This window comes from Macaca nemestrina, chromosome 10 (assembly GCF_043159975.1).
Source record: "Macaca nemestrina isolate mMacNem1 chromosome 10, mMacNem.hap1, whole genome shotgun sequence".
Lineage (NCBI taxonomy): Eukaryota > Metazoa > Chordata > Mammalia > Primates > Cercopithecidae > Macaca > Macaca nemestrina.
Genome location: NC_092134.1, coordinates 1,012,244 through 1,024,272, shown reverse-complemented (window position 1 = coordinate 1,024,272; position 12,029 = coordinate 1,012,244). Strand labels below are relative to the sequence as shown.

Sequence of the window (12,029 nt, the reverse complement as noted above, 5' to 3'; positions counted from 1 at the left end):
CCCTTGTTTTCCCCTAGGGTGACTCTTAACCCCTGGGCCCCTTTTCAGCACTCAGACACCTCTTTGACCACATCTTTGTAGGAAAGTCTGCCACACTAAGTGGCATGGCTTCTGCCTTTCTCGTTGGCCCTGGCTGGTAGCTGGTGTCATGTCAGGAGCAGCTCTGGGGAACGGATATGAAACGGGCACTGGCTTGCTCTGTTGCAGTCGTGAGGACTGGGTGGACATCCTGCCAGGGCTGGGCTGCTCATGGCAGGCAGAAGCCTCACAGTTATCAGGCTGTCACCTGGGCTAGGAGGTGGCCACGTGCTGATGGCGATGGGGCACCCAGGGCCTTGGAGGTATGCTAGGATGCTTCTGGGTGGCTCTGGAGTGCTTCCCAAAGGAAAGGGATAAACTCCTGGCTCCATTCAGCTCCAGTCATGGCCTGGGAGCCAACATGCTTCCGTGGCAGATCTAAAGCATTTAAGTTTGAGCCATGCACTTTCCAGCCATGTGCTGGTGGAGGATGAGGCCTTGGGGACATGCTGTTGCAGAATGACTTTCTGCGGAGTGTGCTGGTGGAGGGCGAGGTTCCATGGAGCATGCTGGTGGCAGATGAAATCCTGCGAACTTGGCGTTCCTTTTCACCTCTTCCTTTATGCATTTGTAGTTGGCGTTCCGGGCCGCGTGGCGGTGAATGCCTTGGCTGTGGGAGAACCTGGAACGGCCTCCAAACCAGCTTCTCCCATTGGAGGGCCAACCCAGGTAAGCACCTGAGCTTGAGACCCTGGTGCATGTGGACAAGTGGCTTTCCAAGAGCTGCTTGTTGTGTTCAGTTGTGATATTTAAAGGCTCCTGTGAATCCTCAAGTTATGTTACTGAATTCTTATTTTAAAACACAAATTTCCTAATACAAGAAATGAAACTGGACTTATGACTGCCAAAATCTCTTTTTGTATTTTTTATGTCCTTCTGCAAGTCTTCCTGGGCATTAGAATTACTCACTTGTGTCTTGAGAAATACTTCCCATCTTGACAGAGAAGAGAATGCTTGTGCTCTCTGCTTCATTTCCATTTCTGTTTCCTGTAGCTGTCGGCTGCATTTCAATCTCTATTTCCTGTAACATAAGACCTTGGATATTGAACTGGATCCCATACGTGGGAAATTCCAGGGGGTTTGGTGAAGACGGTAACTTGTCGTTCTGTTTCTCAAGTAACTGTTTTTCATCACTTTTTGATAAAGGAGGAGAAGACCAGACTCTTGAAAGAGCGCCTGGATCAGATTTATTTGGTCAACGAGCGGCGCTGTTCTCAAGCTCCAGTCTATGGCAGAGACTTGCTAAGGATTTGTGCCTTGCCTGGCCACGGAAGGGTACAGTGGCGTGGGTCCCTGGATGGCCGTCGTGAGAAGGAGGCCGGGCCAGCACACAGTTACGCTTCATCCTCAGAAAGTCCAAGTGAGCTGATGTTGACGCTTTGTCAGTGTCGAGAGTCTCTGCAGGATGTTATTGACAGGTACTGCAGACCTCGTGGCCTTTTCGGTGCTCTCTGGCTGCGTTGCACCCCAGCAAGGCCCCTTCTTGTCTCGTGGATATTCATCTTATTCCCATCGGCTTCTCCCCACGCTGTCCCTTAGCAGTCTGTTTTGAAGTTACTGTTTGAGGTCTTCAGCTTTGGGGTTAGATGGTTTTATTATCTGGGTCTCAGTGCCAGGCACGGCTTCTGAAGGAAGTTGGCAGCCCTGGGGCAGAGCCACAGCACTGAGCTCACACTGTGCTTGGGGACAAATGACTGTGTTGCTAAGGACTTTCTCCATTTGATTCTTTCAAAACAATGACTGCATTAAAAGATCCTCATGAGTGAGTGAACGTTACATGATGACAAATATGTGCCAGAGTTGAGCTCAGAACATGCGTTAATGGAGAGCAAATCCGAGCTCTAGTGGGCACGGTGGGCACCTGGCCACTCTCACTGAGCTTGCTTTCAGTAGAGCGCGTTACCCTGTTTGCAGTTCTACTCCCTGCTTCGACCCGGTCTCCAGGCTCTGCTTCAGACATGTTTTCTTCCCTTCTTTACAGCTGTTGTATTTCTCATAGTTGTATCCTGTCTACAAAGGGAAACCTGGCTTCTTCCTGTACCTTGGCTCAGCTCAGCTTTCAGGTCTACCTATTTCAGTGCTTTCAGATCAGGAAACAGAATTAATGGGAAAAAAGAAAACTGGGAGTGCTTCTCCAAGGCCGAACAAGCCACCTCTGGCTTCTCCTGGTCTAGGAGTGGCTAAGTCAGTGACCTTGGGCTCCTGGAGTTTTTCTTTCGAGTACTGGTTTGTCTTTGTGTGCTCCTCCCTCACTGAACATTTGACCATTCTTTCAGTTTGTATACAGTTGGGAGTGAGTCATAGCTGATGTCCATAGCAAGGGCCTTCTGGCGCAGGTGACCTCCACAGGTTGCAAGGTGGGCCTCAGGTTGGCTGTGCGATCTTCGCTATCTTGTCATTGTCCTAAAGATTCCTTCACCCTGAGTCTGGCCCCCGTCCTGCTGGCACAGTCTGTAGCAGTTCTAGGATCCACGAGACAGTGCACCTTTGTCCCGAACTTTCCAGCTGAAGACACACTGGAAAGAGAATGGCTCATCTCTGAGCTAGTGCCTGCGGCCTAGGGAATCCACCCCCATTGATCGATCAGCCCTGGACTGTCTGAATTAGTCCCTAAGGTGGTGGTGGTTGGTCAGGACTGGTTAGGATCTGCCTCGTTGGGCCCCTACCCGTGTGCCAACAGCCACGTCCCCATGTGACTGGGTTGAGCCCTGCTGTCTCCTGGGACTTGGACTGCCGGAGGTGTCTGCCGCATCTTTTGGGAGCCCCCATGCTGGGTGAAGGTGTGTGGCTCCTGGTGGTGATAAAACATGCTTTCTGCTCCTCAGGGTTGCCTTCGTGATTCCTCCGGTGGTGGCAGCACCCCCGTCCCTATGGGTGCCGCGGCCGCCAGCCCTGTACAGCCACAGAATGAGGATCTTCAGGGAGGGCCTGAGAGAGCACGCTGCACCTTACTTCCAGCAGCTGCGGCAGACGACGGCTCCGCGCCTGCTGCAGTTCCCTGAGCTGAGGCTGGTGCAGTTCGATTCAGGTATGGGGCAGTTGGTGGTGTGGCCCGTGTGAGCTGGGCTGGCCCTGGATGATGAGACACTCTTGATGTGATTCGTTTCCCAGGAAAGTTGGAAGCTTTAGCTATCTTGCTTCAGAAGTTGAAATCTGAAGGACGTCGGGTGCTGATTTTATCACAGATGATTCTTATGTTGGACATTTTAGAGATGTTCTTGAACTTCCATTACCTCACCTATGTAAGAATCGATGAAAATGCCAGCAGTGAGCAACGGCAGGTGAGAAGGACATTGCTTACCTTGTCCCTGATGGGTCAGTCACCGGTGTTTAAGGCCTGAGTGCTGTGTAAATTCAGTGGTCTCATGGCCCTTCTAAGTGAAAGGAGAAGGACTTAATGAGCCTTTGAACTTCCTTAAGTCTCAATCCATCCTTTGATATTTTTTATTGAAAGCCATGTTGTTAGGTAAATGCAGTCTTGATGTCTCAGAATAAACACTGGTGACCTGCAGTCATCATTAAGACAATACTGGTGTACTTCAAGAGGTAACTACGGGGTAAAAATATGAAAACAATTCCAATCAATTTAGAATTAAAGGAAATACAAGTTAAGATAATATGCCCGTTGTTTACTTACTAGATTTGCCAAGGCTGTTTTGATTCATCAGGCACAGTGAGTCAGACACTCTCATAGCCTGCCGTGGAGGCATAAACTAGTATAGTTCTAGAAGGCAGCCTGGCAGTATGGATTTGAACCTTAGTGGTAATGTATTTAGAACCCTTTACTTACATAACAACAAACACACCACGTGAGATCTGTCTGCAGAGTCGTCATTGAAATGTTGATGGTAATCCACAGCTGGGAACAGTCAGTGTTCAGCAGAAGAGTGAGTGCATGAGGGGTTGTCCCTGGGCCCCGCGCCCCGGCAGCTTCATGAGCAGAAACCGTGCCCAGCATTCCATGTGGTGCGCTAGGCCCTTGTCAGCAGCATTTCAGAGCCAGCTTCAGTAGCATGGCCCCGTGTCCCCCAGATGCTGCCCTGTAAGTCACGCGACCTGCTTTATCTCACACACATGCTCATGCACACGCTGAAGAGGGCTAGAACGAAATAGAGCAAAAGGTGGTTTAACAAGTTTTCTTGGTGATAGTCTAACAAATTACAGGCAGAATGCTTTGCAGGAAGAGAGATGTTCAGTGGTTAGGTTTCGTTTCCGGCACAGAAATAGTTATGGAAGAGAAGTATTCCAGTCATCTCCTTTCATGGTCCTCAGTGAGCTTAGAGGAATGTCCTTCACGGTTTTATTTTTCCTGCTTCCTCAGCCTTACTCCAGGGGCTTTTTGTTGCCTGTAAAGTGCCCTGGCATTGCCTGAGGATAGATGAGAAAGCACATATCCCTCCCCAGTAAGACGCTGTTTTCTTTTGGGGCCTACAAGTTGAGCTGACAGTAAATGCAAGGTGGAATCTAACTTTTTCTTGTCACTCATGGCTGGTGTTATTTAAACCGTGGGTATGAGGGTGTTGGAGATGGGTGAGTGTAAGATGATGGTGGCTGCACGGAAGAGCCATAATACAGTGCAGGGACCTTGGTGTTGCTTTAACATGAGCCTTGTGTTGAATGGAATACAAACCAAGCAGTTTTGCTATGCGATAATTTCTTTTTCTTTCTTTCTTTTTTTTTTTTTTTTGAGACAGAGTCTCGCTCTGTTGCCCAGGCTGGAGTGCAGTGGCGCAATCTCAGCTCACTGCAAGCTCTGCCTCCCGGGTTCACCCCATTCTCCTGCTTCAGCCTCCCAAGTAGCTGGGACTACAGGCATCCGCCACCTCGCACGGATAATTTTTTGTATTTTTAGTAGAGACGGGGTTTCACCATGTTAACCAGGATGGTTTATATTTCCTGACCTTGTGATCTGCCCGCCTCGGCCTCCCAAAGTGCTGGGATTACAGGCGTGAGCCAGCACACCTGGCCTGCTATGGGATAATTTCTAATTGATAAATGGTGAAATGTGTCAAAAGGTTTCCCAACATTTTCCAGGAATACTGACTCCAGTGTTTTGTTTCATCTTAGGAACTGATGAGGAGTTTCAACAGAGACAGGCGGATTTTTTGTGCCATTCTTTCCACTCACAGCCGTACCACAGGTATAAACCTTGTAGAGGCAGACACCGTCGTGTTTTATGACAATGACTTGAATCCAGTGATGGATGCCAAAGCTCAGGAGTGGTGTGATAGGATCGGGAGATGCAAAGACATCCACATATACAGGTGAGGGCCTGCAGGGACGGCCGTGTGGAAATGGAGTCAATGAGAAGCTTTACAGGAGGTATTGGTGCAAGAAGTACTAATGCAGAAACAAAAGGAAAAACTAAAGACAATACATGATATCTAATTTTAAACTAGGTTTTGTTTTCCTTCAGACAAATTTATGTTTCTGCTGTTTTATTTATTCCTTTTATTTATACTCAACATTTGCTTGAAATTGTAAGTTAGTGATGCTGCTCACACAAATCATCTTGCCGTCCTCAGTTTTTACATGTGGTACCTCTTCCAGAGTACCTCAGTCTTCAAAGTACGATTTAGGTTTTGGGTTGTTTTAATTATTATGAAGTAAAAGTTATCTGTTAGTAAATGGCTATTGAAAGAATGGTCAACACCTGTGAAAAGAAGAAAAAGAGAATTAAAATAGATTTTTTTTTTGAGACGGACTCTTGCTCTATCGCTCAGGCGGCAGTGCAGTGGCACGATATTGGCTCACCGCAACCTCTGCCTCCCAGGTACAAGCGATTCTTCTGCCTCAGCCTCCTGAATAGCTGGGACTACAGGCGTGCGCCACTACGACTGGCTAATTTTTGTATTTTTAGTAGATACGGGGTTTCACCATATTGGCCAGGCTGGTCTCGAACTCCTGACCTCGTGATCCGCCTACCTCGGCCTCCCAAAGTACTGGGATTACAGGCATGAGCCACTGCGCCCAGCCAAAATCTATTATTATCTTTTTTTTTTTTTTTTTTTTTGAGATGGAGTTTTGCTCTTGTTAGGTTGGAGTGCGATGGCGCCGTCTCGGCTCACTGCAACCTCCACCTCCTGGGTTCAAGTGATTCTTCTGCCTCAGCCCCCCGAGTAGCTGGGGTTACAGGTGTGCGCCACCACGCCCTGCTAGTTTTTGTATTTTTGGTAGAAACGGGGTTTCACCATGTTGGCCAGGCTGATCTTGGAACTCCCAACCTCAAGCGATCTCCCGCCTTGGCCTCCCAAAGTGCTGGGATTATAGGCATGAGCCACAGCACCCAGCCTATTATTAGCTTTAAAGATAAAAACTGTAACTGTCAAAACACAATTGGGAGACATGGAGAAAGGTTACTCTATATTTTTAAATTTCTAAGTGCTTACTGTTACAGTGTAATAGGATATTTACTTCTTTCCCTTATTTTGTGCCTGGTTGTGTACCGAGTGCAGCCTAGGCTCGCCTCTCATAGTGATGTGTCAATTCCCAGTAGGGAACCTGAGACTAGACAACTATGGTCCCTGCATGAGATCTCCTAGGTAGTAGCTGACCCTGCAACTACAACCCCAAGTGTGCTTTAACCTCTTTTTTTTTTTTTTTTTTGAGACAGGGTCTGTTGCCTAGGCTGGAGTATAGTGGTATGATCTTAGCTCACTGATGCCTCTATCACCTAGGCTCAAGTGATCCTCCCAGCTCAGCCTCCCGGGTGGCTGGGGCTACAGGTGTACAGCACCATGCCTGGCTAATGTTTGTATTTTTTGTACAGACAGGGTTTCACTGTGTTGCCCAGGCTGGTCCCAAACTCCTGGACTCAAGCAGTCAGCCTGCCTCAGTCTCCCAAAGTGCTGGGATTACAGGCGTGAGTCACTGCACCCAGCCCGCCATTTGTTTTTTAACAAGACAGTTGGTGTCATAGTAATTCAAATGCTGTATTTAAATTGTTTGATTATTATTTTTCTTGCTATAAATGCATTCCTTGTTCCTCGAGGAAAAAAAGGAAAGCCTGTAAAGAAAAACAAGGATCCTATAGAGGCAGCAATTATTAATATTTAGATGCACATCTTTCCAGACATGTTTCTGATTCTTTAAGAAGGCTCACACTATGTCTTATTTTGTAAACTTTTTTTTTTTTAACAGTATATTATACATATGTTTCCATGGTGATGAATATAAGTTTGGTGCATGGTTTATGTTGAATGGATAAGGGCTTAGTGTGGAATCCATTCTGCATTGTTGGCCCTTTAGCAATTACTAGCTAGAAATTGGAAAAGTGTTTTATTCTCAGTAGCAATAAAGTCTCAGGCATGGCCTTAGCGGTGCAGGAACAGGGCATCTGAAGTGTGGCATGAGGTGGCCTTGAAGGATGCAGGATGAGCTGTGCCAAGTGTGAAGACCCACTTTGTTCTTGAGTGGGTAGACTTCGTTCATGAACTTGTGAAGTTTCTCCAAAGTAATACTAAAATTTAATATTTTTGTGAAAACGCTTCTCATGGGTGTGGAGGTTGTATGCGTGCACACACGTGGCTGGGTAAGGTGGTGCCAGTGTGCTTGCGGTGTGGACATCCTGACGAAGGCCGCCATCATGATGCTCAGTGTTGCGGGTGGGAGTGTGTCCCACTATGAGCCATGGGGACCCCCAAACCGCATGAGGGTGCTGTTGGTGTCAGGGCAGATAGCCTGGCATCCATGGGGAGTTTGCATGTTAACAGAGGTTGGCTGTCACAGTAACTGGAGGGCCTTTCTGTCATGAATGTGCTGCATACCTTGCGCTCCATGAGTGAGAGGACGGGCTTGGAGGGCTGCTCCCATGGCTGACCAGAGCGGAGTCCAGAGGGATGAAGGACTTGAATGTTTTCAGTGGAGCAGCAGTATTAGAACACTCTTGAAGAGACAGTGCCTGTGGCCGAGAGCTGGAAGGGACCGCCTGACCCACACAGACCCCGATGTCAGGGGAGACAGGCACACGGCTGCAGTGAGACAGGAAGCCGAGCGTTGTACAGATACGGTGAGCCCAGTGGGCAGGCAGGTGATGAGTGGGGAGATGACAGGAAGCCGAGCGTTGTACATGTATGGTGAGCCCAGTGGGCAGGCAGGTGATAGAGCAGGAAGATGATTTGCCATTCTCAGTGTAAGTAAAGGGTTAAATAGCTCCTAAAAATCGAGAAGATATATAAAGTTCCCCCCCACCTTACCTTTAAAAAGGAAGGGCCTGTGAATATGAACAGTCCATCCCAATTGGCCAAAAAGTATGAGAGGCCGCTCCAGCTCACTGGTCTGGAGAAGGAAGGACCAGTTTAATGCATGATGAGATCTCTCTTCTCATGCCCCAGACAGGTGAGACCCTAAGGGAACGAGCCTGCTCAGCCTGGCACTAGAAAAGGGGATGTCCTCATGTTGATGGGGACGTGGGATTGCTATCTAAGGATGTGTGTTGCAGCTTTGTCACATGGCACAAAGCAGTCACTGGGGCACAGCCATCCCACCATATTGAGCAGCCAGGTGGAAAATGAGCTCATGTCGAGGGATTTCTGTAATACACTGCTTAGCGAGGATAGCAGAATGCAGAGAAGTAGGAAATGAGGCAGACATTTTCCCCACACGGTTGTGCATGAGGTGACAGTACACGGAACATCATGGAAGGACACACCCAGGTTCACAAAGAGCATCGTGGAACGACACAGCCAGGTTCACATGGAACGTTGTGGACGGGCACACACAGGTGCACTCAGAACGCCATGGATGGACACACCCAGGTTCACACGGAGCATTGTGGAACAACACACCCAGGTTCACATGGAATGTCGTGGAGGGACACAACCGGGTTCACATGGAATGTCGTGGAAGTACACACCCATGTTCACACGGAGCGTCATGGAAGGACACACCCAGGTTCACACAGAACGCCATGGAAGGACACACCCAGTTTCACAAGGAATGTCGTGGAAGGATACACCCAGGTTCACACCGAGCGTCGTGGAGTGACACACCCAGGTTCACACAGAACGTCGTGGAATGACACACCCAGGTTCACATGGAACATCATGGAACGACACACCCAGGTTCACACAGAACGTCGTGGAAACACACACCCAGGTTCACATGGAACGTTGTGGAAGCTCGCACCCGGGTTCACATGGAATGTTGTGGAGGCTCGCACCCAGGTTCACATGGAATGTTGTGGAGGCTCGCACCCGGGTTCACATGGAACGTTGTGGAGGCTCGCACCCAGGTTCACATGGAACGTTGTGGAAGCTCGCACCCACCCAGGTTCACACTGACGTGGCTGCTGGGGTAGAGGGCAGGAGAGGCAGGCCACCCTCCCTGAAGCAGCCATGAAGTGCACCTGTTAGGAAAAGTGTACCCGTGGAAGTGCACACCGTCACATATAGGCAGCAGCACCTTCTTGTGAACTAAGGTGGGTGGAAATGCCATCCCTACCTTTTTTAATGGTTCTCAGGGTGATTGGAATCCAGGTGATTTTTTGTTTTGTTTTGTTTCTTATACTTTTATGTAATCAAATAATTTACGATGAGCATGTAGTAATATAATCGAGAAAGAGCAGATTTTCATTGAAAGGCCAGGAAAGTCTTCCTAGGTGGTAGTTTGCTGTTGATGAAGTTGTCCGTCCGTCTTTCATGTTGCTATTTCCCTGTGTTACGTATTTAGTTCCTTTGTTTGTGTCTGGGTTCACGTCTTCACTTTCCGTTCTGTTCCCTATGATTGTTTTTCTTTAATATTTAGGATCCTTTTAATTTGGAATTTTCTGAAAGAAAATTTGTTTTCATCTCTGTGAAAATCATGCTGTTAAAGTTGTTTAATATGAACATTTTGGGGGGTTAGCATTTAGCATTTTATAGGCAGATGAGCCTCATGGGAAGGCAATAGACTGCGTGGTCTGTTCTGTGTCCCCAGTGATACAGTCTTAAGGAAGCCACTCGGGTACATGTGTCCCTGCACTGGGGGTCCATCTGTCCAGTGGGGTCACATCTACAAATCATAGTCTTAATTGAACGCCTATTGTGGGTCTGGTAGTGTACAGGGGTTAAAAAGATGAAAACGTCCATAATTACGTGAGAATGAGATGTCTCATGAGGGTTAACAAGCAAGTCTGTGAAATTATCAGTTCTTCCTGTTGGGCTCAGTGGAAGTTTCCAAGAAGATATATGCTGGAGGTACATCTGGAAGGACCAGGTGGGACATTTCCAGGTTGAGACTGGTGGGAGAAAAACGGGATGACGTGTAGTGGGATGAGGTGGGACAGCGAAGAGTCTTCCGGAGGGGCCTCCTGTCAGCTGTCTGGGAGGCAGGAGAGCTAAGATTGGAGGGGCTGGCTGACAGCGGCCTTTGGGGCCCCACGAAGGCATGTTGCAAACAGGGGTAGACCTGGAGGAGGGACACGGACTCGCTGATCACCATCTGCATACTGTGGCCAGCCTGTTGTCACTGCATTTCCAGGTGACCGACTTAGCATCTTATGTCCTTTGTTTGCAGGCTTGTGAGTGGCAATTCCATTGAAGAGAAATTGTTGAAAAATGGAACTAAAGATTTGATCCGAGAAGTGGCTGCTCAGGGAAATGACTACTCCATGGCATTCTTAACTCAGGTACTCCTTATTCGGTGAGAGTCCTTGAGGTGAGGCCCGCTGTGCGGCGCGTGGAATCGCCTGGTGTTAGTGCGCACTAGCGAGGGGCCTCGGTCTGCGGCTCCGGTCAGACGCACACTTGGACCTGGTACTGGGGAGTAACACACGTCTTTGTGTTCAGCGAACCATCCAGGAGCTGTTCGAGGTTTATTCTCCCATGGACGATGCTGGCTTCCCGGTCAAAGCGGAGGAGTTTGTGGTGCTTTCTCAGGAACCTTCTGTCACGGAAACCATTGCACCCAAAATTGCAAGACCTTTCATAGAGGTGAGAATACATTGAATCTGGCTGGGGAGTTGCATGGTGGGAGCCGTCAGAACACCTGCACCCTCCCCTGGGGCTCTGAGTGCTCAGTCCCCACTCTTCCCTGGCCTGAAGCCCTCTTCCCATCCCTGCTTTTGGAGCCTCCCCCCTCCCTTCTTTCCGTCATGGGGATTTTGAACTGCAAATACAAGTGAGGGAAATGGTGACGAAGGTCGCGAACTACAGGCCTGTCACTGAAGCAGTTGCTGCCGTCTTCATCCGCACTTTCCCACAGTCTCAGCTCCTTCCCCTCCCCATGGAAATCTATTCCTGCCTCCTCTGGAGGCTCTACCAGCACTGCCCCTGCTCCCCTCCAGCTGGCTGTGTTGGCTTCTCCCTGAGCAGAGTAGCCACCAGCCTGCACTCAGGTGCTAAGTGTCAGGTGCCGGTTGATTGTGAAGACTGAGTGTAAGAAAGAACACAGACTGTCACGTTGGTACTTTTGAATGTTGACTGCCTGTTGAAGTGATAATATTTTGGCTGTCGGGTTATGTCAGTATTTTACTGTTTTGGCGTGGGTACTAGAAGATAGAGGGCATGTTTGGGTCCTTTGATTTTTCCCTTTTTGGGGTGCTGCTGTGTGGACACATCACATACCTGTCACGGGGCCACTGTTCCCTCCCTATCCCCATGGCTGCCCGCCAAAGCCCTACAGCCTCACGTCCTGGAGATGGAGGCTTTTAGCTACCTTCGTTCTCTGAGTCCTCTCTTCCTTCATGTGGCCCTGCTACTCCTCCAGAGCTTGTTCTGGGGCCCCCGTTTCTGTGCCTCTTACCTTGGAAGGATTTGGTATCCCTGTGCATCTTTTTTCCTGCCCTGTTTGACTACAGTGCCTGACTGCATGGGCTTTTCTGTATGTTTTTCTTTTCTGTGAAAGCATTAAAGACGAGACCGGGCACACTGCACAGCCTCTCAGCACCTGTCCCTCAACACGCGAGATTGAGCCTCCCAGCCTCATGGTGTCAGCCCCCTCCTTGCCTGTGCTCAGCTTGTTTTCATCAACTC

General features: G+C 48.9%; 1 protein-coding gene and 1 non-coding gene across 20 annotated transcripts in view; both read left to right on the top strand.

Annotated features, from left to right (window-relative positions):
- LOC105490546 (E1A-binding protein p400) overlaps positions 1–12,029 on the top strand; it is a 135,325-nt gene that overhangs the window by 81,828 nt on the left and 41,468 nt on the right. For all 19 annotated transcript variants that reach the window (XM_011756299.3, XM_011756297.2, XM_071070762.1 and 16 more), the window contains 7 exons: positions 653–747; positions 1,225–1,496; positions 2,904–3,106; positions 3,190–3,359; positions 5,146–5,342; positions 10,573–10,684; positions 10,845–10,988. In XM_011756299.3, coding sequence (XP_011754601.2) covers positions 653–747; positions 1,225–1,496; positions 2,904–3,106; positions 3,190–3,359; positions 5,146–5,342; positions 10,573–10,684; positions 10,845–10,988 — 1,193 coding nt within the window. The remainder of the gene's footprint in view (positions 1–652; positions 748–1,224; positions 1,497–2,903; positions 3,107–3,189; positions 3,360–5,145; positions 5,343–10,572; positions 10,685–10,844; positions 10,989–12,029) is intronic.
- Positions 4,391–4,526, top strand: LOC112428163 (small nucleolar RNA SNORA49). The gene has a single exon (XR_003020070.1). It is a non-coding gene; the product is annotated as a small nucleolar RNA SNORA49 (small nucleolar RNA).